The sequence below is a fragment of the Sander lucioperca genome, chromosome 7 (genome assembly GCF_008315115.2).
Source record: "Sander lucioperca isolate FBNREF2018 chromosome 7, SLUC_FBN_1.2, whole genome shotgun sequence".
NCBI classification, from domain to species: domain Eukaryota; kingdom Metazoa; phylum Chordata; class Actinopteri; order Perciformes; family Percidae; genus Sander; species Sander lucioperca.
In genome coordinates this window covers 37,190,766-37,215,519 of record NC_050179.1, presented here as the reverse complement: position 1 = coordinate 37,215,519, position 24,754 = coordinate 37,190,766, and the positions used below count along the sequence as shown (strand labels likewise).

Sequence of the window (24,754 nt, the reverse complement as noted above, 5' to 3'; positions counted from 1 at the left end):
TGTTGCCCGACTGATTTGTCACTTTTTCGTTGTAATTTCCCCGACATTTTTTAGCTGTTTACAATGTTTTGTCTGTCCCATGCTTTTTTTTATTTCAAGTTTTGTTTGGTATGTCTTGAGCTTGGTCTGACATTTTGTGACTTTTTTTTCAACATGCTGGTATCATTTCTCTTTTTTCAATGCTATAAAATACATAAAACACCCACATTCAATGCAGTCAGTGACATGACTCATACTGTCCTTGTGAAGAGGTTGTAGGAACCCGACCACGTACTCTTTTTGACACTAGTTTGTTGAAAAAACACAAAAGAAATTTCTGATGAGAATTTTGAAAATGGTCAATTGCACGAAGACACAGAGGGTTAGAGGACAAATGCTGTCATTTCATTGGTTAATAACTCATATTACAGTATCACGCTGACGCGTCCCTGGCACAAGCAAATGTCCAAACCCGCCGAACTGAAGCGACTCACACTTTTGTCTCTTAGGGCGCGAAACAAGACGCGTGAAAGCGATCTCGTGTAGCTTGAAGAAAACTAATATCTTCTGCTTCTGCTGCAGAACCTCAGTTCCCATATGGTCTAGCGGTCAGGATGCCTGGTTTTCCACCAGGCGGCCCGGGTTCAACCTCCCGGTATGGAATCAGTGTTCTTCTGTGATCAGCGATTACATTGGCGTCCAAGTAGAAGTGAAGACGTAGCCTCAGAGGATGCTGTGGTCCCTCAATCACTCAGACCTCTCCTCTGTCGACGATGTCAAACACACTTAATGAAGTGATGTGCTTTTTTCACACAACGCATCAACGTCAGCGACGGAAAGCAAAAGTTACAAATGATGCGATACACGACAAAAAAGCAAAAAGAAGTTGCCACAAACGTTAAAAAAAGCAACAAAAAACGTCAACATAACATGACGGAACAATGCGGAAGACTAAAGGCCCTGACACACCAACCTGATCATCAGCCGTCTGACAGTGGCGGTAGGGTGTGACCATCGAGTCTGTTCGGTGTGTTCGTGCCGCCGTCGTCGAGAGAGCGTCGTCCTTCATTTGGCCTGACCTGCATCGCTGGGTTCGGAGGGCGGCAGTCAGACTTCACTGACCCATCTGATGGTTGAGAGCTACAACCCCGGAATGACGAGCGGACTGAGCGTGACTAGACTCTCTCAAAATCTTAAGACGAAAACCGTTTCAAACTGACTTTGTTGATCTGACATGAGACAGATCAGCACTGCACGGCCTATTTCTCTCTTAAAATGTTTTCGGTGTCGAACTATTTAGATAAAATATGAGATCGTATTCTGAACGAGCTGGCATTAGGTGCCGTGAATATAATGTGACCCATGTGACGCTGTTCGTCCACAGCTGCCGGTTTTCAGTTTTTTGGGCAACTAATACAGATTAGCGCGCCTGCTGCGATGCGCAGAGTAGTACAGTCGGACGTGTGCTTCGAGGCACTTTTTGGACCCTCGGGGAGCCGACCGATCAGGTCCGACTGCGTTTCTGCGACGTCAGCGTGCCGGTTGGTGTGTCAGGGCATTCAAGAGACAAAAGAGCGTGAGCTTCAGTCTGAGTGTTTCTCCGAGAAGGTGAACTCACCACCATCGACGTATATGTAACTAATGCCGTTTCCACGTACATGGTTATTTTTAAAAAACTGAGACATTCCGTCATTGTGCCCTCGTTTACACGCACACGGAGACTTCTCCTCTGAAACAGTCTTTCTAAAAGCTCCGGCCAGAGGGAGCATTTTGAAATCTCGTCTGCAGGTTGCAGGTACACTGAGACAAACGGAGGTTTAGTGCAGCCGAGGGTTCAACACTTCTTTTTGATACATAGCCGTCTAAACTTCAGCTCAATTTCAATTTACCCCGATGTCAATCTGACCAGCAAAAACTGTTCATTATTAGTGTTTTGTTCTACATGTATGTGTTTTTCCTCGCTAACTGTTCCACAAGTTCACTTTGTAACCCACGATATAATATACACGTTCTTTATATTTGTCCTAACCCTTAACCTAAACTGAGTACTCACTGAATCATCATGGAGTCACTGACTTTAAAATTTAAACAGAAAGACCACAAACACAACACAGTCACTATATGCTTATTGTGACAAAGAGACAGACACGCAAAACTAAACAGGACACACGTCCACGCATTTCTACAATTTCTGATCACAGCATCATCTTAAACAAGGACGGAGTGAAGAGTTTACAATGTTCACGAGGATCTGTTCACAGTCATTCGGAATTATTTTATACAACGTCATCAGTAGTTTATAACAATAACTGACATATTGTGTATAAGTGATGATCCTGTACAGACGTCACTGATCAGCAGTGATAAACAGGAGGAGACTTCTCTGTCCTAGACAGACCACAGACCCACGTGAGGACCAGATACCTGCCCCTAAACCCAGATAAGAGCTGAGTGAATGTGGTGTTGAAGGTGTAGAGGGGCTCAGTGAGTCAGAGGAGAGACTGAGTAAGAAGCAGAGAGCAGCGGACAGTCCCCATACACTGCTACCTCCTATCAAGAGACAGCAGAGGCAGAGATGGATGTCCGATATGTTATTTGTGCAGACACCGATAGACTATCATTATAGCAGAACCGACTCCAGACTGATGCATAAATCCCAACACACAGTCAACACTACGACTCTCATTGCCTGCTGATATCCTCTGTAACCTCACTGATATAGTAACCCTCCTCACTCCTCTCGCATACAGAACAGCGCCCAGTCAGCCCAGCTCTACACACGACAGCTGAGCCCAGTAGTCAAACCTCTCTGGATGATCAGGCTGATGGCTGATCTCCTCATCACCTATGTCACTTCCTGTTAGTTGTACCCGACAGTTTGAGGTTACTGTTCACTGTGTTGTGTCGACCAGTGGATTCACACGAATCTGACGGAGCAGAAGGAGCACAACACAGCGGCAGGTCTTAACAATCAGCACTTGATGATGACATCAGATGGGTGGATGAGTGATGTCACCGTTATGATGACTGAAATTAGCGAAACACACTACACCTCATGGACCTGGTGTCAACCATCTGACTCCAGCAGGTCCCCACTGAAGAGAGAGAGCTGAGCGCGAGAGACAGAGACAGAAGAGACCGAGAGACAGAGAGAGAGAGAGAGCGACAGAGAGGCGATAGCGAGAGAGACAGCGAGAGACCGAGAGAGAGAGAGAGGAGAGAGAACAGAGAGACGAGAGTGACAGAGAGAGACGCGAGAGAGAGGAGAGCAGAGGAGAGAGAGAGAGAGAGAGAGAGAGACAGAGAGAGAGAGAGGAAACAGAGAAACAGCCGACGAGCAGACGCTTCGATGAGAGAGAGCGATGCAGAGACGAGAGCGTCAGAGAGGACGAGAGAGCGTCAACCTGGAATAACACTGCAGAGGAGCTAAAACGGTCCAATTCTTGCATCCACTAGAGGATTTAAACTAAATCAAGCGCTACTGCGAAAACATCTCGAATCCGATGCTTGTTTTAAGTACGTTAGTGTTTTTAGAGGCATTTTCACACCTGAAAGTCCGAACAAGGCGTCATGTTGTTGTTACATGTCACATTTGAGCTCGGTAGTTTTCGTTTAGGATCACACTGCCGTTATACACGCCCACTGAAAAGATCTCTACCTCGCCGTCTGGCCGTCATTCATGTACGTGAGCTGCGTCTTCAGATAAGTATACTAGATTGTCGGTAGCAGGCGTTCCCCGTCCGCAACTCGTCTCCTCTCTCTGCGGATCTGCAGTGTTTTCCAAAGCTGCTGCGCCCTCTCCTAACTGCCGCGGCGGCTCTACTGCCGGCTGCTCTCTCCTACTGAGCGTGCTCTCATCCGACAGTACTCTTGCCTCTGCTCTCATCATACTGACTGCTGCTCTCTCTACTGACTGCTGCTCGACTCTACGCACTGCGGCATCTCTCTACTACTTGCCTGCTGCTCTCCCTACGGCCGCTGCTCTCCGCGACTGACTGATGCTCTCACTCCTACTCGCCTCTGCTCTCTCATACCTGACGGCTGCGCTCTCACTACTGACTGCTGCTCTCTCACTACTGACTGCTGCTCTCTCCTACTGCACTGCGTGCTTTTTCTCCTCGTAGCCTGTCTGCTCTCCATCACACTGCTGCGGCTCGCTCGCTCACTGACTGCTGCTCGCCTCCTACTGACTGTGACCTGCTCTCTCTACGGCTCTCGCTCTCTCAGTACATGACTGCTGCTCTATCCTACTGGAATGCTGCTACTGCAATATGACTGCTGCTCTCTCCTACTGCTGCTGCTCTCGCTTCCTACTGATGCTGCTCGCACATACGGAATGCTGCAGCTCTACTAAGTACTGCGCTGCTGCTCTCCCCTACTGCCTGCTGCTCTCACCCTACGGACTGCTGCTCTCTCCTACTGACCATGCTGCTCTCATCAGACGGACGTGCTGCTCTCTCCTACTGACTGCTGCTCTCTCCTAGCGCCTGCTGCTCTCAACCTACGACTGCGGCTCTGCCCTCGCTGGAGCCTGCTGCCTCCCCTACTATGCCTGCTGCTCTCACTACTGCTGTTTTCTGCTCTCTCCTCCTGACGGCTGCGCTCTCCTACTAGCCTAGCTGCGCTCTCTACATGCTGCTGCTCTCAACTCCTACTGGACTGCTCTTCTCCTCTGACTGACTGCTAGCTCTACACCCTACTGCACTGCTGACTAGTACTCATAGTGTGTATAACATATATCATACTGTCTGTGTCTGTCTGTAACGGTCCTGAAAACAGGTCTCTCTTGAGAATGCAGACCGTCTGTCTGCATATCTGAGATCCACCATCATCAAACATTCTGCATACGAGTGGATGGCTTAGTGATAACGTGTAAATAATGAGGAAAATAGAACTGACAGACGCAGAGAGCAGAACAGACATATGTGCGCATCATTTCACATTGGTATCATTAGATGAGGTCTCCATAGAAGAAATGTACCACACATGCTGTACAGATTACCAGGCTGCACATGACCACTGCCATACTAGACATGTACCGCAGACCACCCACCTCCCCCAAAGCAAGCATTGGTGCACACAGGGACCTTTCTCTGTAGAGAATATCAAACATTACTCATCACTCTCACACCCACATTGTGTTTGCACTGCAGGAACTAGAAAGCGCATTTTGAGGGACTTTTGAACTAGAGTCGTGCTCTCACTCAGCACAAGAGATACTTTGTACATAATGGGTCCAGACGTCAGCGTACGCTCTGATCTATCACATGAATCCAATAGGCAGCACCAGCAACCAGACATTTCTTAAACCTCATACTAACTAGTCTGCCAAAAGAGGAGATTCATGCTACACCACAACATCTTGTTACATAGGCTAGCAAGCACTTGAGTTATCATTGGTAGTCCTGAGATGTGCTCACGTTAAAACCTCTACAAAAATATCTCCTTCAGTAGTTCATCAGTGGTTTGTACCTGAGAGTTTCCAGCCTCAGAGAGATCCTGCATGAGTACCGCGTGACACGGAGCTTCACATCGCCGAGTCTCCCGAGGATGAGTGTAGCTCAAGTCCAGCTCTCTCAGATGCGGAGGGTTGGAGTCTCGCAGGCGGATCCCAGAGCGAACGCCTTCCTCGGAGATCGACAGCCTAGACAGACTCGCAAACACAACAGAACACACACAGGCACTCTCTGGCAAACACGATGGAGCCAGTTTTAGTGGTTTTTGGTTTGTTTGTTTGTCCCAGATACAAGTTGGGATGCCCGATGACTAAGCTTACAATGCGTCTCTGGTCTTCTCTCTGACCGGTTACAGCTCCTCAGACTGGAGATGACAACAGGAAGCGACAAGTTATTATATTAAACTCACTGTTGAAGATAGCAGAGTATTTATTGATGAATCACACGTACAGAGCTTCTTTGGAGGGACGGTAATGAAGAAGACAGATGACATTTTTGTTTAAATGTTAAAGGGGTGATAGAATGCAAAACCGATTTTACCTTGTCATAGGTTTGAATAACGACAGTTCAGTGGGTAATAGGACATACGTAGAAGCTCAAATCCATGATACCCCTATCCTCTGCAAATCTCACATTTTGAAACTGCCGCTGAAACGGGCGAATCTCAACAAAGCCAGATGATGACGTTGTCATGATGTCATCATGGCAGCCCGTGCTTCTTTTTGTTCTGTTGTTTTTGTTTGTTTTCCCTCATGTTCCTCCCTCCTGTGCCGATTACTGTGAGCTGTGGGTGCGACTTAGCTGGCAGGTGGCACCAGTGAAGCGCTTTCCCTAATCAACCTCCTGCAGTATTTAGGCTGGCTCTGTGATCCACTCGTCGCCAGATCGTACAGTCTACCAGTGTGGTATAGTTGCACTCCTGGCTCCCTGGTTATCTGTTATCCTGGTGTTTTAGCTTGTGTAGCTAAAGTATTTCTGTGTTTATCTCTGTTGCAGCCTGCCTTCCTTGCTTGTGCTCCTGCCTGCCTGCCTGCCTGCCTGCTTGCTCATCCCACCTGCTCCTTTCTCTCTCTGTAAGGATTGGATCAAACTCAATTGTTTGTTGGACTCTGGAGGAGGCCCTACCACATGGTCAACGCCACCACTTCACTGGCACGACTCTGGAGAGCGCACTGCACCCACCAGTCACCACCACCACTCAATCCACTCACTGATTCCCTCGACACAACCCTCCTTTTTGCCATCAGCACAATTATTGTATATATTCACTCATTAAAACACTTAATCTTAATTATTGTGTTTTCGTCTGCTTCTGGGTTCCACCTCCTGTGCCGTTCCGTAACAGAACGATCATGGCCTAAAAGAATGGACCCAGCAGATTCTGACTCTAACCCTCAAGGTTTTTTGCTCCACCATGCGGTGGCCTCAAGGCATCCTGCTCGCCAACACTCTGTTGCTACAAGGAAGGAATCATGGATCGTCTACAACAGCTCTCAACACAACATGCCTCGTGTGGAAACCCATTCACCTACAGCTTCAGGCTCAGTCTCACCTGTTTCTACACCTTCACAGCGTGTACCGATGAGTAATTTCAACCCCGTGAACCTTGTTGTGACACGCTCTGACGCTATAGATGGAAAAGCTCTTAGGAGAATGTAACTCTTTCCGGTCAATGTCCACTAGATGTTCAGTCAGCAGCCTACTAACCTATTCTCTGATGCTACTAGATAGCTTCTGTACTCGGGTACGTTATGGGAGGAGCGAGACGAGAATGGGGTGTAGCATTTTGGAACAGCCCAGTGACACACTAAAGCACATATCAACATTTATGTCTGAAATTTACCACAGTCTTTTGATCACCAGTACTAGCAGTGATACCAGTAACACACCTGTTAGCCATACGTCAGGGAACCCTCAGTGCTGCTTAGGACTATTCGGTTGTCGAGTGTCAGACACATTAGCGGCAGAACTCCAGATTGGGAGATGGCTGATTAGGGCTACAAAGCATTTCCTTTACGGGTCCTCAATGAGAATGTCAAGGACAGTTCAGTGGAGTCGGCTGACATCAAGTACTCTACCAGACTTCCTTAATCTCCTAGCCATCCGTATTGACAACGGTTAAGAGTAAGGAGCGACGTACGAGAGAGACTGCGGCCAGTGTCCAAACCCCTTGCCTACACCAGCCATGTACCACAGTCCGTTTCTCGGGGTTGCTTCCCGTTCTTCTTCTGCCTCTGTAACTCTGCTCGTGTACCACAGGAGGAACATATGCCGATGGGACGCAATCGGCGTACCCCTGTTGCGAGGACCGGCGGTTCAAAGAGGAGGACTGTGCTATACGGTGGGGACATAATCACAACTGGTCTGCTTGTCTTCCTGCCGAACCATTTAAAATGCTCAACTCACAGCCAAGGACGGGTCCTGGTGAGTCAATCAGTAGTTCCGATATTCCCGTAGACGCATACATAAAGGCAACAGCAAACGTATCAGCACCGGCGCTCACGCGCGCAGCATTAATGGTAAAGAGATTCTCTCCAAGCTCTAGTTGATTCAGTGCTGATGCTCAACATTGTGGATCAGAGTAGTCACCATCAACCCGATTCCCTAGCCTCACTGCGACACCCTAGTGTGCAGAACAACTAATGGGAGGTTTAGCTCGAGCATCTTATGAACACCTCCTCGACCCTTGTGTTAGCTAGCCAACATCCCGAGCAACTCAGCTTCCACGTTTTGCCCTCAGCTCAGGCTCCCGTTGTGCGTAGGTCCCCATGGTTACGGCTCCACAATCCAAAGGACTGGTCTGCGGTAAGATTACCAGCTGGAGCTCATTTTTGTCCTTCCACTTGTCTCAAAGTCAGCACAAATTACAAGCATTACAAAACTCAGAGCTCAAACACAGACCTACGATGTGTGTTCTACTGTTCCCCTATCTATCATGAACGGCAGAGGTGTGTTACAGTAAAGACAAAGGCCTTAGCTTACCACCTCATCGACCTTAGATGCTCCATCGACCTGCTGCCCGGGGTGGATCCCCTTCCACCAGTCGGTTGTACAACCTCTCTGCGCCTGAACGCGAAGCAATGGAGCAGTACATTGGTAGTCCCTCAAGTCTGGCATTATTCGTTCCTCCTCGTCTCCTGTGGGGTGCTGGATTTTTCTTTGTGTCAAAAAAGGATAAGACTCTCAGACCTTGTATTGATTTTCGTGGCTTAATAATATAAGTGTAAAGAACAAATATCCTTGCCTCTGCTTAGTTCAGCTTTTGAACGTCTGGTAGGATCCACTGTTTCACCAAGCTGGTGTTGACCTAAAACGTGAACACCCTACACTCGGGTCAGAAGCAAGGAGGGAGAGGAATGGAAGACGGCCTCAACACTCCTCACGGCCACCATCGAATATCGGTCATGCCCATCGGACTCACAACGCTCCCGCTGTGTTCCCGGCATGGTCAAGGATGTCCTCGGGATCATGCTCAATCGGTCAGTTTACGTTTAACTTGACGACATAGTATCTGTCTCGAGACATGGAGGACCCTGGCCAGCCTGTTCGACAGTTTGACTGAGACATACGGAGACACAACTGTACGTTAAGGTCTGGATGAGAAATGCGAGTAGTTCACTCTGCATCGGTTTCCTTCCCTGCGGATATCTTGTGGAGATGCGGGCACGGTGACAGACGATCCGAGCAAGGCGGACAGGCTGCTAAACTGAGTGGCCAGTCCCACACACCTAGGAACAGTTGCAGCGCTCTTAGGTTTTGCTAACTTTTACCGCGTTTTATGCGGAACTAGAGTGCGTGGTGCTCCCATGAATAAAACTAACCTCTCTCCTCTGTCACTTTGGTGGCTGCAGCAGCTGCCAACGCTCACAGAACTCAAGAACGTTTCTCCTCTGCGCCCATCTCATTCAGCCGATTCCTACAGCCAGTTCATGGTGTGGAGGTGGACGCATCAAACGTTGGGGTTGGGGAGCTGTGTTCTCTCCCACGTTCAGCAGGTGATAACAAGCTACATCCCTGTGCATGCTTCTCCAGAAAGGAAACTATCGCCTGACTGAGAGGAACTATGACGTGGGAATCAAGAGTTGCGGGCTGTAAAACTAGCTGGAGGAGAGTGGAGACACTGGCTGGAGGGCGACCGTGCTTCCGTCGGTTTGTGACGACATAACAACGTGCATATCTCAGACGGCTAAGCGAGATCTGAAACTCCCGCCAGGCCGGTGGGCTTGTTTTCTGGTCGATGTCTAAATCTCTTCGCCCGCACTACCGACGGCAGTAGTAAGACTGTCAGCCGCGATGCCATCTCGAGACAATCTGCGCGGTCTGGAGAACCTATCATCCCGACACATCATCCATTCTACCTGCTTGGTGGCGTCCGGACATGGGAGGTGGAATATCTAGGGTAAGACAAGGACTTCGCACTAACCCTGACCCGGTGGTGGGTTAGGGGTGAGGTTGCGTGTACGATTCGCTGTCCGCTCCCAGGTCCTCCAATGGGTTCACGCATCGCAAGTGTTCGTGCCATCCTGGAGTGGCTCGTACTCTCGCTCATCCGGAGAGACACTTTGGTGGTCCACACATGGCGGTGCCGACGTACGGGAGTTGTCGGGCTGTACATCGGCCCCAGGGGACAAGGCGTCTCATCGGCACTGATGGTCATCTCCGTCCCCTTCCTCTACTGTCGAAAGCCTGTCACAATATTCGCTCTGGACTCTTGTCACGGGACTCCACCCTCAAGAGGTAGACACAATGTGTCATGTGATCGCTTTTTCTAAGGCAGTCCACTTCGTGGCTCTCCCTAAACTGCCGTCGGCGGCGAGACGCCGACTCATGGTGAATACCACGTCGTCAGAATCCACGGTGTATCCGTCGGACCATTGTTTCGACCATGGTCCCCAGTCCACCTCTCAGTGGCGAAAGACGTTTTGCCAGGCTCTGGGCGAGCACAGTTAGTCTCTCCTCTGGTATCACCCCAGTCCAATGGTCAGACGGAGAGAGGGCTACAGGAGCTCGAGTCGCTTCGCGGTGCGGAGTGGCCGCAATCCCTTCATGCCTGGAGTTCACAACTCACGTGATTATATACGCTCACAATCACTACCTTGCTCGGCTCCGGTCTGCTCTCCATGTTGAAGTTCTCTGGGCTACTCGCCTCATCGCTCTTTAGTTTCGTCGGCGATGCATTTACTCGTCCAGTCACATCATCTACCATATCCCGACTGCGGATGCGGAGAATATGGAGGGAGGACTCGGCAGGCTTCTCGAACAGGGAACACAACCAGCGGGTGGCCGAAACAACCGCCATCGCATCTGCTCTGTTCTACAGACCCGAGTCAGCAGGGTATGGGCTCAGTTCCAAGGACATTCACCTCACGTCCCGGTACCCCTCCTACAAAGTTGGCCCTCACTTCATGGTCCATTTGAGGTGAGAGGTTATTAACCCTGTGGTGTTCGCCTCAAGCTTCCTCCTGCCCTCAGGCATTCATCCACTCTCCACGTTTCCAACTGAACCTGTTTCCACAGCACGCTGAGCCGTCCTATCGTCGCCGCACCGCCCACCCGGGTCATTGATGGACATCCTGCCTATATGTTCGGCGGATATTACTGGAGGTGAGACGTAGCGGGGGTAGGGGATTCCAGTTCGGGTCGATTGGAGGGACGGTCTGAGGACCGAGGAGCTGGGTTTCCGGCTCTCATTCTCTGACTCTACTCAGGGCCTTCTTGATACGGGCCCATCCTGGGAAGCCCGGTGGTCCGCCTGGATGGCGGCGTTAAGTACTGTCATGATGTCATCATGCAGCCCGCTTCTTTTTGTTCTGTGTGTTTTTGTTTGTTTTCCTCATGTCCCTCCCTCCTGCTGGCCGATTACTGTGAGACTCGTGGGCGCAGCTTAGCTGGCAGGTGGCACCAGGTGAAGTGACGCTATTCCTAAGCAACACCTGCAGTATTAGGCTGGCTCTTCTGTGATCAACTCGTCGCCAATCGTAAAGGCTACCAGTGTGGTATAGTTGCACGCCTGGCTCCCTGGGTATCGGTATCCTGTGTTGAGCTGGTGTAGCTAAATTATTTCATGTGTTTATCTCTAGTTGCAGCTGCCTTGCTGGCTCGTGCTCCTGCTGCATGCTGCTGCTCATCCCGCCTGCTCCTACTCTCGCTCGGTAAGGATTGGATGTCAAACTCAATGTTTGTTGGACTTCTAGAGAGGCCTACCACCATGGTCACACCACCACTTCCTGGGACACGCTCTGGAGCGCGCACTGCACCCACCACTCACCACTGGATTCCCTCGCCACAACCTACCGTTTTGCACAGCACAATATGTATATTTTCACTCATAAAACACTTAATCTTAATATGTCGTTGTTCGTCTGCTTTTGGTTGTTCCACCTCCGTGCATTACGTAACAGCGACGCACGATCTCAACTCCTAGTCTTGTCACGCCCCAACATTGCATAGGCTACACCACTGACTGAGGTCCGCCTAGTCTTCTGAACTCTTGCTAGGTCATGCAGATCTCAGAGTCGCTATTTAAGTACTAAATCACTTCTGAGACTTTTTATGTGAGAAATGAAACTAACTATGTAGAGGTCAATATGGGCCATGTTACACAAAAATTGATGGATAATTGCAAATTCTGTCTGACTGTGTGGTCGCATTTCACACAGGCGAGCGCAGCAGGGGCTGGGCTAGGCTACGTGGACAGAGGGCGGGCGGTGCGACACTCACGCCTCGGTGTCCTACTTCATAGACTCGACCGGTCTGTCTCCATTTGAAGTTTCTCTGGGCTACTCTCCTCCTCTCTTTCCCGTTCAGGAGTCGGAGATTGCATTTCCCTCCGTTCAACATCACTACCACCGGATGCGGAGAATATGGAGGGAGACTCGGCAGGCCCTTCTCCGAACACGGGAACACAACCAGCGGGTGGCCGACCGCCATCGCATCCCTGCTCCTGTTTACAGACCCGGTCAGCAGGTATGGCTCAGTTCCAAGGACATTCACCTCAGTGGTACCTCTACAAAGTTGGCCCCTCACTTCATTGGTCCATTTGAGGTTGAGAAGGTTATTAACCCCTGTGCTGTTCGCCTCAAGCTTCCTCCTGCCCTCAGGATTCATCCCACCTTCCACGTTTCCCAACTGAAACCTGTTTCCACCAGCACTCTGAGCCCTCCTATCGTCGCCCCACCGCCCACCCGGGTCATTGATGGACATCCTGCCTATACTGTTCGGCGGATTATGGATGTGAGACGTCGGGGTAGGGGATTCCAGTTTCTGGTCGATTGGGAGGGGTACGGTCCTGAGGAGAGGAGCTGGGTTTCCCGAGCTCTCATTCTTGACCCCCCTCTCCTCAGTGACTTTTACCGGGCCCATCCTGGGAAGCCCGGTGGTCCGCCTGGAGGCGGCCGTTAAGGGGGGGGTACTGTCATGATGTCATCATGGCAGCCCGTGCTTCTTTTTGTTCTGTGTGTTTTTGTTTGTTTTCCCTCATGTCCCTCCCTCCTGTGCCGATTACTGTGAGCTGTGGGCGCAGCTTAGCTGGCAGGTGGCACCAGGTGAAGCTCATTCCCTAATCAACCTCCTGCAGTATTTAAGGCTGGCTCTGTGATCAACTCGTCGCCAAATCGTAAAGGCTACCAGTGTGGTATAGTTGCACTCCTGGCTCCCTGGGTTATCTGTTATCCTGGTGTTTTAGCTTGTGTAGCTAAATTATTTTCTGTGTTTATCTCTTGTTGCAGCCTGCCTTGCTTGCTCGTGCTCCTGCCTGCCTGCCTGCTTGCTCATCCCGCCTGCTCCTCTCTCTCTCTGTAAGGATTGGATTCAAACTCAATTGTTTGTTGGACTCTAGAGGAGGCCCTACCACATGGTCAACACCACCACTTCACTGGGCACGCTCTGGAGAGCGCACTGCACCCACCACTCACCACTGGATTCCCTCGACACAACCCTCCTTTTTGCCACCAGCACAATTATTGTATATATTTCACTCATTAAAACACTTAATCTTAATTATTGTGTTTTCGTCTGCTTTTGGGTTCCACCTCCTGTGCCATTCCGTAACAGACGTCACGATCTCAACTCCTAGTCTTTGTCACGCCCCAACATTTGCATAGGCTACACCACTGACCTGAGGTCAGCTTAGTCTTCTGAATCTTGCTAGGTCATGCAGATCTCCAGAGGTCCGCTATTTAATTACTAAATTCACTTCTGAGACTTTTTTATGTGAGAAATCAACTATGTAGAGGTCAAATATGGGCCATTTTACAAAAATTGATGGCTAATTGCAAATTCTGTCTGACTGTGTGTCGCATTTCAACAGGAGCTCAGCAGGCTACGTGACAGCGGCCGGTGCTACCTCACCGCCTGGCGTGTCCTACTTCATAGACTCGCTGTAAGCTAGCTGGATCTCCTTCACAAAGGGAAGCCAGCAGCGCTCCATACCCGCGCAAAGTCACCGGTTACTGGGTTACTGGACTACAAAATGCCGAGGCCCTGATGGAGCTCCAGGGCCTGCAGCTAGCAGGATTGAACCATAGGACCCATAGGATTGAAGGGACAGTAGCAGCTAACGAAATCCCTAATGTTCACAAAAATGCATTAAATTGAAATCGGACACCATTATTAGCTTTATAAGACCTTGGGGTAGATGTTATATAAGTGACGTGTCGAAATTCAAACTGTAAATATACTTTTATTATGCCGAAAGTGAAGCTAACTAGCCGCGATCTGTAGCTACACATAGGATGAAGGGACAGTAGCAGCTAACGAAATCCCTAATGTTCACAAAAATGCATTAAATTGAAATCGGACACCATTGTTAGCTTTATAAGACCTTGGGGTACATGTTATAGAAGTGGCGTGACGAAATTCAAACTGTAAATATAGCTACTCTAGTTATGCCGGCAGCTGGCAGCCAGCCAGCTTCACGGAGCCCTGAGCCCGAGAAACGGTGACTTTCACTGGGTATGGAGGTTCAGGTTGCCGCTTTCTCGTCAGACTGTGTGGAGCTCCTAGCTAAAGTCCGACACATCTTACCAAATTTTTATAAAACGGCCCATATTTGAGCTTTGTATAGTTGATTTATCGCTTAAAAAAGTCTCAGAAGTGAATTTAATAACGAAATAGCCCACCAAACAATGTATAACTTTGCAGTGTCTGAAATATGAGACCTGCTGTCTCGTCTCCAATGTGTTCGCTCAAACCAATCAGCGCGCAGCTCATCTAAATATTCATGAGCAATGGCGGAGCGGGGGGGTGGCTAATTGGGCTTAAGCCCCGAATGTTTTGTCAAAAGCCCTGAATCTTTTAGGTTTTTTAAAATAACTTCAACTTTGTTTCATTTCCTCTCTCAGTCTTTCTGACTGGAGCGGCAAAAAATGAAACAAAAGCTCTATTACCGTGCGTGGTGGCGGACGGTAATGCATCGCGCATCACTCAGCTTGTTTGCCAATTGCCAATAAAAACTAACGAAGAAGAATATAAATCTTCTTCTTCGTCATTAACTTGTCATCATGGGCTGGCGGGCTGTTGTCATGTTGTATGTTTCATCGGTGTCGCGAGCATAATGGCTAACCGGCTGAAGTTATGGATATAACAAAGTTTTTTATACGGAACAGGAACACTAGTAACCATAGTAACAGACCTCACCGGCCGGAGAGATTCAGGAGCAGCGTCAGACGAACCGCGGACAAGTGTTGCAGGTTTGTGAATCCGCTGTTGTAACACTTGAGTTAAGTGACTGTATTGCTGGCTAGCTAGCGAGTTAACATTATTAGTTGTTATTAAGAGAAATTAGTTGCTAATAGAGATGGGCGGATGATTTGTCTGATGATTTGTCATGTACACAGGGGGGTAGGGGGGTTGGGGGGGGCACTCGTTAAACCGAAACACACAGCTTGTATCAAATGCAGAGTTATCTCAGGGCATGTTTTACAGCTAATCTCGGCACATTAGTGGGATAAGAAGAGAGACTAATTGAGAAATATAGTGTTAAAGAAGATCAGAAAGACATGAGAGTTTATTTCCTCCTCCTGATGACAACAATTCCAAGTACAGATGCATCAATATCACTGGAAAAGTTATTTTCTTCCCCCCCATACTTTAATTTAAAAAGTAAATATTTAATATATTCTACATTCATTACATAAAAAGTAAAATATTTCAAGCCTTTTATTGTTTTAATCTTGATGATAAGGGCTTACAGCTCATGTAAATCAAAACTCGATTTTTTCCCCCCACCCCTCATATAGTCCATATGCATATCCATTTATGCCACACAACATGCAATCAGTATATCCACCTTATTTTTCAACTTTGAAGCTAAGTAAGCTATTTTCTGTGAATGTGTGAGACTTCCGGTTCATAGGGAAATAACTAGATGAATAACAAAGTGCTATTAATGATAAAAATATTTGTGCTACCAAACTAGTGTTTACAATTATGACAAATTCAATACATCAAAATAATAGGGTAGGGTAGAAAAATACCAGTTTCCAATATCAAGAAGCATAACAAGCTTTTTTGTACAGCTAGAAATAACTGTAAGCGGATAACATCGGAAGCCAGACACATTCCATTTACAAATGTCCGTGCCACTCTTCCGTGAATAATAAGGTGGATACCATAGGCCAAAAAATGTCCCCTAAAAAGGTGTTAGGTTAGGTTTGTTTGATTGTTAGTTGTATGTTTTGCCTCTGATTGATTTGTGCTTATCATTTTCCTGCAGGATTATCAGAAGTGCTGCCGCTCTTCTTCCACTAGACACCATCACTACCCTCCTCACCTGGACTTCATCCTCACCTGGCCTTCATCCTCACCTGGCCTTTATCCTCACCTGGCCTCCATCCTCACCTGTATTGCTTTCTTTCTAAATTTCTATTTTACCTGTTAAGGATAATTTTTGTATAAATTGAAATGCATGAATTAATAAATTGTTCTTGTTTTAAAACAGATTTTTATTGTTTTATTATATTACATTATTAATACTTGTGTATTGTTTAAAAATACACAATAAACCTTGTTGTGCAGTTAAAGCTTCAATTGTTCTTTTTTCCATTTCATGGATTCTGATGTAGGAAATTTATCAGCTAAGCACAAACTAAACAGAACTGAACTCTTAAGATTAGTAATGATGTTTACACCAAATTCCAATTTTACCTATGTAGGCTAACGTAAAAATAGTCAGATAATGGTTGCCTCTTTTTAGTTGCCAGGGGTGAAAATGAGTCATCCTTAACATTGTTGGTGTTTTGGATTCACTACAGCTGGAGAACAATTAAATACAAAATAGGTTGTAGGCTGTAGTACTGGGTGATTTTTTTTTTTTTTTTTTTTACTGAGTAACTATTATCATTTTGCCATATAGTGTATAGAATTTTAGAGATTCTATTATCTCAAACAGCCTAAAAAATAGTGCATTTAGCTGACGTAATTGGGGAAAAAAATCTCCACCGGGGGGACCATGCCCCCGGACCCCCCTAGGTTTGGGCTAAGCCCTGAATGTTTATATCGTCTGGCTCCGCCCCTGTTCATGAGCATACCATATTTGGAAGAAAAGCTCTTGTTCCAAATAGAGCCAAATTCACAGGGTAGTTAAGGGCCTAATTTAATAGCATTCGGGCAATTTTCAGCCCAACCAATGTTACATACCCTATTAGGAGACCTTAAGGAACAATGTAAAATACCCTATATAATCATTCTATCACCCCTTTAAGTCTGGACTTTTGGTGATAGATAATATAAAATCCCTTTTAAACACAAGTTGAAATTCTTGCAATATTATTCTAAACATGTTGGAAACATGATAACTAATTGTGACTGAATGAGGAGTAAAAAGACATCCAGTATTCAAATTCACTTAAGATTTAAAAACAAGTAGGTTCTCAATCTCAGCCATAGCTCATACTTTGTGCTTTATGACATATTATAAATAAGAACAAAATAATTTGGAAACATTAAAAGATTTCCTAATTGTTAAATTTTAAATCCTGACATACAGTAAGAAGGGCAGTTTAAATTTAATAAAGCTTAATGTTTAGAGAAATATCATATAAGAAGACAAATAACGATTGTGTTTATATGTTGAGTCTGGACTTTTGGTGATACAGTATATCAAATCCCTTCTCAGCATGTTTAAATATCTGCTGCTCCTCTCTGAACAAGTTGGAAACATGATAATTAATCGTAACCGAATTAAGCAATATTACACGAGAAGGAACGATTTAACGCCATTATTAGCACGACAGTGATGCGGCTAGGACGTAAGCATGACTGAAGTGATAATATGACTTTAAATCAAACTCTCTTGTGTAATAAAGTGATTATATAACAACAGTTACCAACTAAATAAAAGTTATAATCAAACTGTATTCATATTGTGGGGCAATTCACTCTCAAAATAAAGAAAAGCAACAGAGACGATTTGTAGTCCCTCCCTGTTAAACCTTAGTAAGCCAGTCATCTTAAGCTAACATTAGCTTTGTAACGGTAGAGATTGTGGAATTTTCCAACTATCGCACATAAAAACCAAACTGCTTGGCTAACTTAATCTGGTTATAACTAAAATATCTACTGAAAAAAATATTTTTTTCATGGGTATATTTAGCTACTATACATCTGCAGACTTCATTATTGATGTGTCAGTGGCACAGCTGATGTGATCGAAACAGCTGATGTGATCCAAACCACTGATGTCATCCAAACAGCTGATGTGATCCAAACAGTGGATGTGATCCAAACAGCTGATGTGATCCAAACAGCTGATGTGATCCAAACAGATGATGTGATCCAAACTGCTGATGTGATCCAAACAGATGATGTGATCCAAACAGAAGATTTGAGCCAAACTATTCCAGTAACAGTTAACTCCAGAGTGTTGTAAAATGTTTCTCCAATGATTCACTTCTCATCCTCTTACAATCATTCATCACTACTAAGTCCTTCATATAAATCAAAATTAACAACAAAATGATCCTATTTATCAATACTGTAGGTTAATGTTACTGTTTTTGTGATTCAGCCCTGGAAGTTACAATGTTGCCATGGAAATGGCGGAGTAATATTTTATGTGATGCACCAGGTGCTCAAATGGCTCTGGGTGTGCTGTCATGCTAATTTGAGTATATTCTAAATGTCTAGTTGACCAATGAGATTGTCTGGTCGGATCTATTTGTTGTATAATATGAATAAACAAATGTCCAGTAATCAACGTCACATGATATTAAAATATAAATTATTTCTGGATCTCAGCCACAGTTCGTATTTCATTCTTTATGAAGTGATTCTAAATCAGAATAAAATACTTTAGAAACATTCACTTCTTTTGAATGTTTCCAAAGTATTTTTCAATACTGTGTTTTCAAAGATTATTGTTCTTGATCTGACCTGAGAGTCTCCAGTGTGCAGTGTGGACTCTCCAGTCCAACAGAGATCAGCTTCCCTCCGCTTTCCCAATCCTGCAGGTTGTTGTTACTCAGGTCCAGCTCTCTCAGACTAGAGGACTGGGAGCTGAGAACTGAGGACAGAGCGTCACAGCTTCTCTCTGACAGATTACAGCCACTCAGTCTGGAGAGACAACAGGAAGGAAACAAGTTCTTATATTTAACTCCTGCTGAAAGATATCAGAATATTTATTGATAAATGCATCACACTTACAGAGCTTTGCTGGAGGCTTTGAACACTGGCAGCAGCCACAGCAGAGCCTCCTCTGTAGCACGGTATTTCTTCAGGTCAAACACGTCCAGATCTTCTTCTGATGACAGTAAGATGAAGACCAGAGCTGACCACTGAGCAGGAGACAGTTTACGTGTGGAGAGACTTCCTGAACTCACGTAGCATTGGATCTGCTCCACTAGAGAATGATCATTCAGTTCATTCAGATAGTGGAACAGATTGATGCTTCTCTCTGCAGACAGAACCTCACTGATCTTCTCCTTGATGTACTCCACTGTTTCCTGATTGGTCACTGAGCTACTTCCTGTCTCAGTCAGCAGGCCTCGTAGAAGATTCTGATTGGCCTCCAGAGAAAGACCGAGGAGGAAGCGCAGGAACAAGTCCATGTGTCCATTTGGACTCTCTAAGGCCTTGTCCACAGCACTCTGGTAGAACTGTGTTGATGTTGTTTGTTCTCCTGACAGCAGATTGACACCAGAGTTGGTGAATGTCAGATGGACATGAAGAGCAGCCAGAAACTCCTGAACACTCAGATGGATGAAGCAGAACACTTTGTCCTGGTACAGTCCTCTCTCCTCTTTAAAGATCTGTGTGAACACTCCTGAGTACACTGAGGCTGCTGTGATATCGATGACACACTCTGTCAGGTCTGATTCATAGAAGATCAGGTTCCCTTTCTGCAGCTGCTCAAAAGCCAGTTTTCCCAGAGACTCGATCATCTTCCTGCTCTCTGGACTCCAGTATGGATCCGTCTCAGCTCCTCCATCATACTTGATGTTCTTCACTTTGGACTGAACCACCAGGAAGTGGATGTACATCTCAGTCAGGGTCGTGGGCAGCTCTCCTCCCTCACTGGTCTTCAACATGTCCTCCAGAACTGTAGCAGTGATCCAGCAGAAGACTGGGATGTGGCACATGATTTGGAGGCTTCGTGATTTCTGGATGTGAGAGATGATTCTGCTGGCCTGCTCCTCATCTCTGAATCTCTTCCTGAAGTACTCCTCCTTCTGAGGGTCAGTGAAACCTCTGACCTCTGTTACCATGTCAACACACTCAGGAGGGATCTGATTGGCTGCTGCAGGTCGTGTGGTTATCCAGAGGCGAGCAGAGGGAAGCAGATTCCCCCTGATGAGGTTTGTCAGCAGCACACCCACTGAGGTGGACTTTGTAACATCAGTCAGGATCTCAGTGTTGAGGAAGTCCAGAGGAAGTCGACACTCATCCAGACCGTCAAAGATGAACACGACCGGGAACTCTTCAAACCTGCAGATTCCTGCTTCTTTGGTTTCACTAAAGAAGTAATCAACAAGTTCCACCAAGCTGTACTTTCTCTCTCTCAGCACATTCAGCTCTCTGAATGTGAATGGAAATGTGAACTGGATGTCTTGGTTGGCTTTGTCTTCAGCCCAGTCCAGAGTGAACTTCTGTGTTAAGACTGTTTTCCCGATGCCAGCCACTCCCTTAGTCATCACTGTTCTGATTGGTTCATCTCTTCCAGGTGGGGTTTTAAAGATGTCTTCTTGTCTGATTGTTGTTTCTGGTCTGCCTGGTTTCCTGGATGCTGTTTCAATCTGTCTGACCTCATGTTCATCATTGACCTCTGCAGTCCCTCCCTTTGTGATGTAGATCTCTGTGAACATCTGATTCAGAAGGGTTTGGTTTCCTGCTTTAGCAATCCCCTCAAACACACACTGGAACTTCTTGTTTAGGTTAGATTTGAGTTTACGTCGACAAACTCCCGATGAACTTCCTGATTGAATACAGAACAAAAAAGCTCATTAAGTAATTTTGTAAAGAAAACAGGAACATACTTTGACCCTTCTCTGGAGACATTAATTAATGTCCCATTAGTCCAGCAAGTTCAATCTTTAGAGAAATCCTCTTACTGCGCTGCAGACGGTCAGCCAGTTCGTCCTGCTTCATTCTCCTCAGGAAGTGCAGTGTGATCTTCAGAAATGCCTCTCTGCTCCTCCTCTGCTCTTCATCCTTATCCTCCCTCTTACTCTCTGAGCATTCTGGGTAATCTGGACTCAGAAGCTTCTGGATCTTCTTCAGCTCGTTCTTCACAAAAGTGACGATGTTCTCCTCCAGCAGCTGGAACAGAAGATTATATGAATGACTCAATCAAACTGAAATCATGGAGGCAAACATCAGATCCATGTTGGAGAGACTGACAATCCACTGGTCTGAAACGTGCAGCATGGAGATGATTGTGAACAGAATAGATGCAAAAGTAGTTGTTTTACAAGTACAGACCATAAAGATGGAGTCCAAGTGTGTTTGATGCTGCTGGGCAGACTGACCACTGGGAACCTCTGAGCTCTCCTGGTCCACTCTGTGGAGGAATCAGGAAGAATTAGCTCACATCATTTCTGTCCACGCCCCAATAATACTACAAACAGCCCCTCACAGCTCAAACAAGCTCATTAGTTTCTCATGAGCAACCAACCTGCACCCCTGAGTTGGAGTCATCCCAGAGAAACAATAGAAAGAACCTGAGCTGTTGTTTGTGCTTATGCACCAAACAGCAGCTCATACCCAACCTTGTCAGAGTCTTTGGGTGGTGTCCTGTAAGGGATACTGACTGGGGTCTTCATCATTCTGCTGGGAGACTTCAATGCTCACATCAGCAATGATGGAGAAACATGGAGGGGAGTAATTGAGAGGAGCAGGCTATGTTATCTGAACATGAGTGGTGCTTTGTTGTTGAACCTCTAAACTATAACTACTTGATTGGCCATAAGGAACACCATCTTCGAGCATAGAGAGGGTGATAAGTGTACTTGATGATCAACGTTGTGGTCATTTTGTCAGTCTGGAATTAAATTCCATCCTGGCTGTGGAACGCTGCTTGTGATTTTCATGGTCAAGATCTCAAGGCGCAGCCGGAGAGAGGAGAGTGTCCGTTTTGAGGACATCTAAATTGCGTATCTGCTCTTTGCAGATGATGTGGTTCTGTTGACTTTATCAGACAGTAACCTCCAGCACGAACTGAGGCGGTTTGAACCCGAGTGTGAAGCAGGTGGCTTTAGAGTCAACACCTGGTTCTCTGCCAGAAAATGGTGGAGTAATGTCTCTAAAAAAGGAGTTCAATTATCTCAGATCTTGTTCTTGAGTGAGGGTGAAATTGAGCGTGAGATGGACAGGTGTTTTGGGTGGCATCAGAACAAAAGCATCAGACTGGAAAAGTTTTTGATTTATCGATCTATGTTTTTTTTTTAGTTAATTAATTAATAAATCTTTTTGGCATTTTTCAGCCTTTATTTTGAACGGACAGCAGAAGACATGAAAGGGGAAAGAGAGGGGGGAATGACATGAAGCAAAGGGCCGCAGCGCCTGCTCTACCAACTGAGCTACGTGGGCGCCTATCGATCTATGTTTTTAACTCTCATCTGTAGTCATGAGCTTTGGGTAGTGACTAAAATAATGAGATTGCGGATACAAGTGGCTGAAATGAGTTTCCTCAGTCTAGAGATAAGGTGAGAAGCCAAAATCTAATCAGCTCCTCCTTGAGTCCAAGTGGACGTTCGTGCCAAATTTGAAGAATTTCCCTGAAGGCGTCCTCAGATATCATCGGACAAACAGACAACCTGGCCACAGCTATCACCAGTAGAGGCATAAAAATGTCAATATTGGACTAAAACACAACTAAAAAAGGAGTATTGCACCAAAGCAGGTCCAGCAACAGTTGGCGACTGGTTTAACTGGACAGCTTTCAGAGGCAATATATCGATATTACATTGATATCGTGATATGAGACTAGATATTAGAGGTGTTGAAATTAATCAAATAACTGATGCATCGAATCGTGGACATAGACGATGCTGCATTGATAATCGGCCGGGCCATAATCGGTTATTTCTGTTTACAATTTAATGTAGGCCTAACATTTCTGTTTACATATTCTGTTATGTTTTGTACATTCAGGAAGTGCCATGTGTTCAGTGCTGTAGTTTTATGTATCCAATGTATTTAGTATTAGAGCACAGCAGAATGTTTGGTTTTTGAAGCTTGAAAAGCTATGAATTAAATATCCTATATGGCTTTAATAGAAAAATGTATTTAACGCATTGCGATGCATCGAGATATCAGATCAAATTGAATCGCTGACATGATAATCATCGAATCAAATTAGGAGATCAGTGAAGATTCACATCTCTACTAGACATCGTCTTAGATTTTGGATATTGTAAAGGGCTTAAGTGTCTTTTTCTGGTTTTAAAGGCTGCATTACAGTAAAGTGATGTACTTTTCTGAACTTCCCAGACTGTTCTAGCTGTTCTATTATTTGCCTTTTCCCCACTTAGACATTATGTCCACATTACTGAAAAAGTGACAAAAACATCGTAAAAGTGCCAAAAACCTCCGAAAAATTGGCAAAACATTGAGTAAAGTGTCAAAAACGTTAAAACAAAGTGCCTAAAGCTTTGAAAAAAAAGATATTTTGTTATAGCACCAATTGTCAACCCTAGAATATCGCCACAATATCGACATTGAGGTATTAGGACAAGAATATCGCGATATCTGATTTTCTCCATATCACCCAGCCCCAGATGTAAGAACATAAATGTATAGTATGTGAAGAAGAAAGATGCTAAAAATAAACAGTTAAGAACATAACTTAATATAAAATCATTAATATTATCTTATTAACAGTTTACTTCTTTGCAGCAGAGGCTTGCTCTCCTTTAAAATGAATAAGGCGAGGATTTGACCGGTCACTCTTCATGGACACACAGCTGGGTCCCGGTTCAGATTCATCAGAGTCCAGCATCAGGATGGTCCTATTAGAAAGAGAGGAAGACCATCAGCGAGGTAAATCTACTTGCTCAACGCCCTGCTACGTCGTGCACTGCTACTACTATTATTTCTAGTTAAAAAATTTTTTTAATTCTTTCAAATTTCTTTGGTAACATTGCTGACCTTATAAAGTAACTGATGCTAACTTACTCTGCTGTTGGAGAAGCTTGATTTTTAAACCACAGCGGCTCATCCTTAGACCGGTCACTCTTGAAGGACACACAGCTGGGTTCTGGTTCTGGAGAGTCTGGTCTCTGATGGATCCTGATAAAATCAGTTTGTTATAAACACAACACAGCCAGAGGTTTGGGTGTGAATAATGTTGGTGCAGTGATCTGACTGCTGGACAGCTCACGTCTGAGCTTTGGTCTGGAGGTCCTGTTCCCCACTCAGAGTGGTTCCTCTGTCCTGTTCCCCACTCAGAGTGGTTCCTCTGTCCTGTTCCCCACTCAGAGTGGTTCCTCTGTCCTGTTTCCCACTCAGAGTGGTTCCTCTGTCCTGTTCCCCACTCAGAGTGGTTCCTCTGTCCTGTTTCCCACTCAGAGTGGTTCCTCTGTCCTGTTCCCCACTCAGAGTGGTTCCTCTGTCCTGTTCCCCACCCAGAGTGGTTCCTCTGTCCTCATACTGATCCATGCTAACGAACTCAGCCTCTCACCTGCAGAGGAAACACATTTATCATTGGCCCTTCTTGTCTCTTTCACATCACTGTCAGTTGAATGCGTCATCAGCTGCTGTAGTTCTACTATCAGTCCACTAGATGGAGCCAGGAGGCAGCCCAGCCACACACTCACAAACACACACACACACACACACACACACACACACACACACACACACACACACACACACACACACACACA

At 46.0% G+C, this 24,754-nt stretch overlaps 2 protein-coding genes across 2 annotated transcripts in view; both read right to left on the bottom strand.

Moving 5' to 3' along the window:
* LOC116055814 (M-phase phosphoprotein 6-like) overlaps positions 1-1,048 on the bottom strand; it is a 5,423-nt gene extending 4,375 nt beyond the window's left edge. Inside the window, exon 1 of the mRNA XM_036003588.1 lies at positions 953-1,048. Within this exon, the coding sequence (XP_035859481.1) occupies positions 953-1,048 (96 nt within the window). The remainder of the gene's footprint in view (positions 1-952) is intronic.
* Positions 1,049-18,841: 17,793 nt separating this feature from the next.
* Positions 18,842-24,754, bottom strand: part of LOC116062562 (NLR family CARD domain-containing protein 3-like) — a gene marked incomplete at its 3' end in the record, with an annotated part of 29,195 nt that continues 23,282 nt past the window's right edge. The window contains exons 4-9 of the mRNA XM_036003622.1: positions 24,045-24,158; positions 23,756-23,878; positions 21,351-21,429; positions 20,981-21,188; positions 19,077-20,844; positions 18,842-18,986 (exon numbers count right to left, since the gene is read on the bottom strand). Of these exons, the coding sequence (XP_035859515.1) occupies positions 18,842-18,986; positions 19,077-20,844; positions 20,981-21,188; positions 21,351-21,429; positions 23,756-23,878; positions 24,045-24,158 (2,437 nt within the window). The remainder of the gene's footprint in view (positions 18,987-19,076; positions 20,845-20,980; positions 21,189-21,350; positions 21,430-23,755; positions 23,879-24,044; positions 24,159-24,754) is intronic.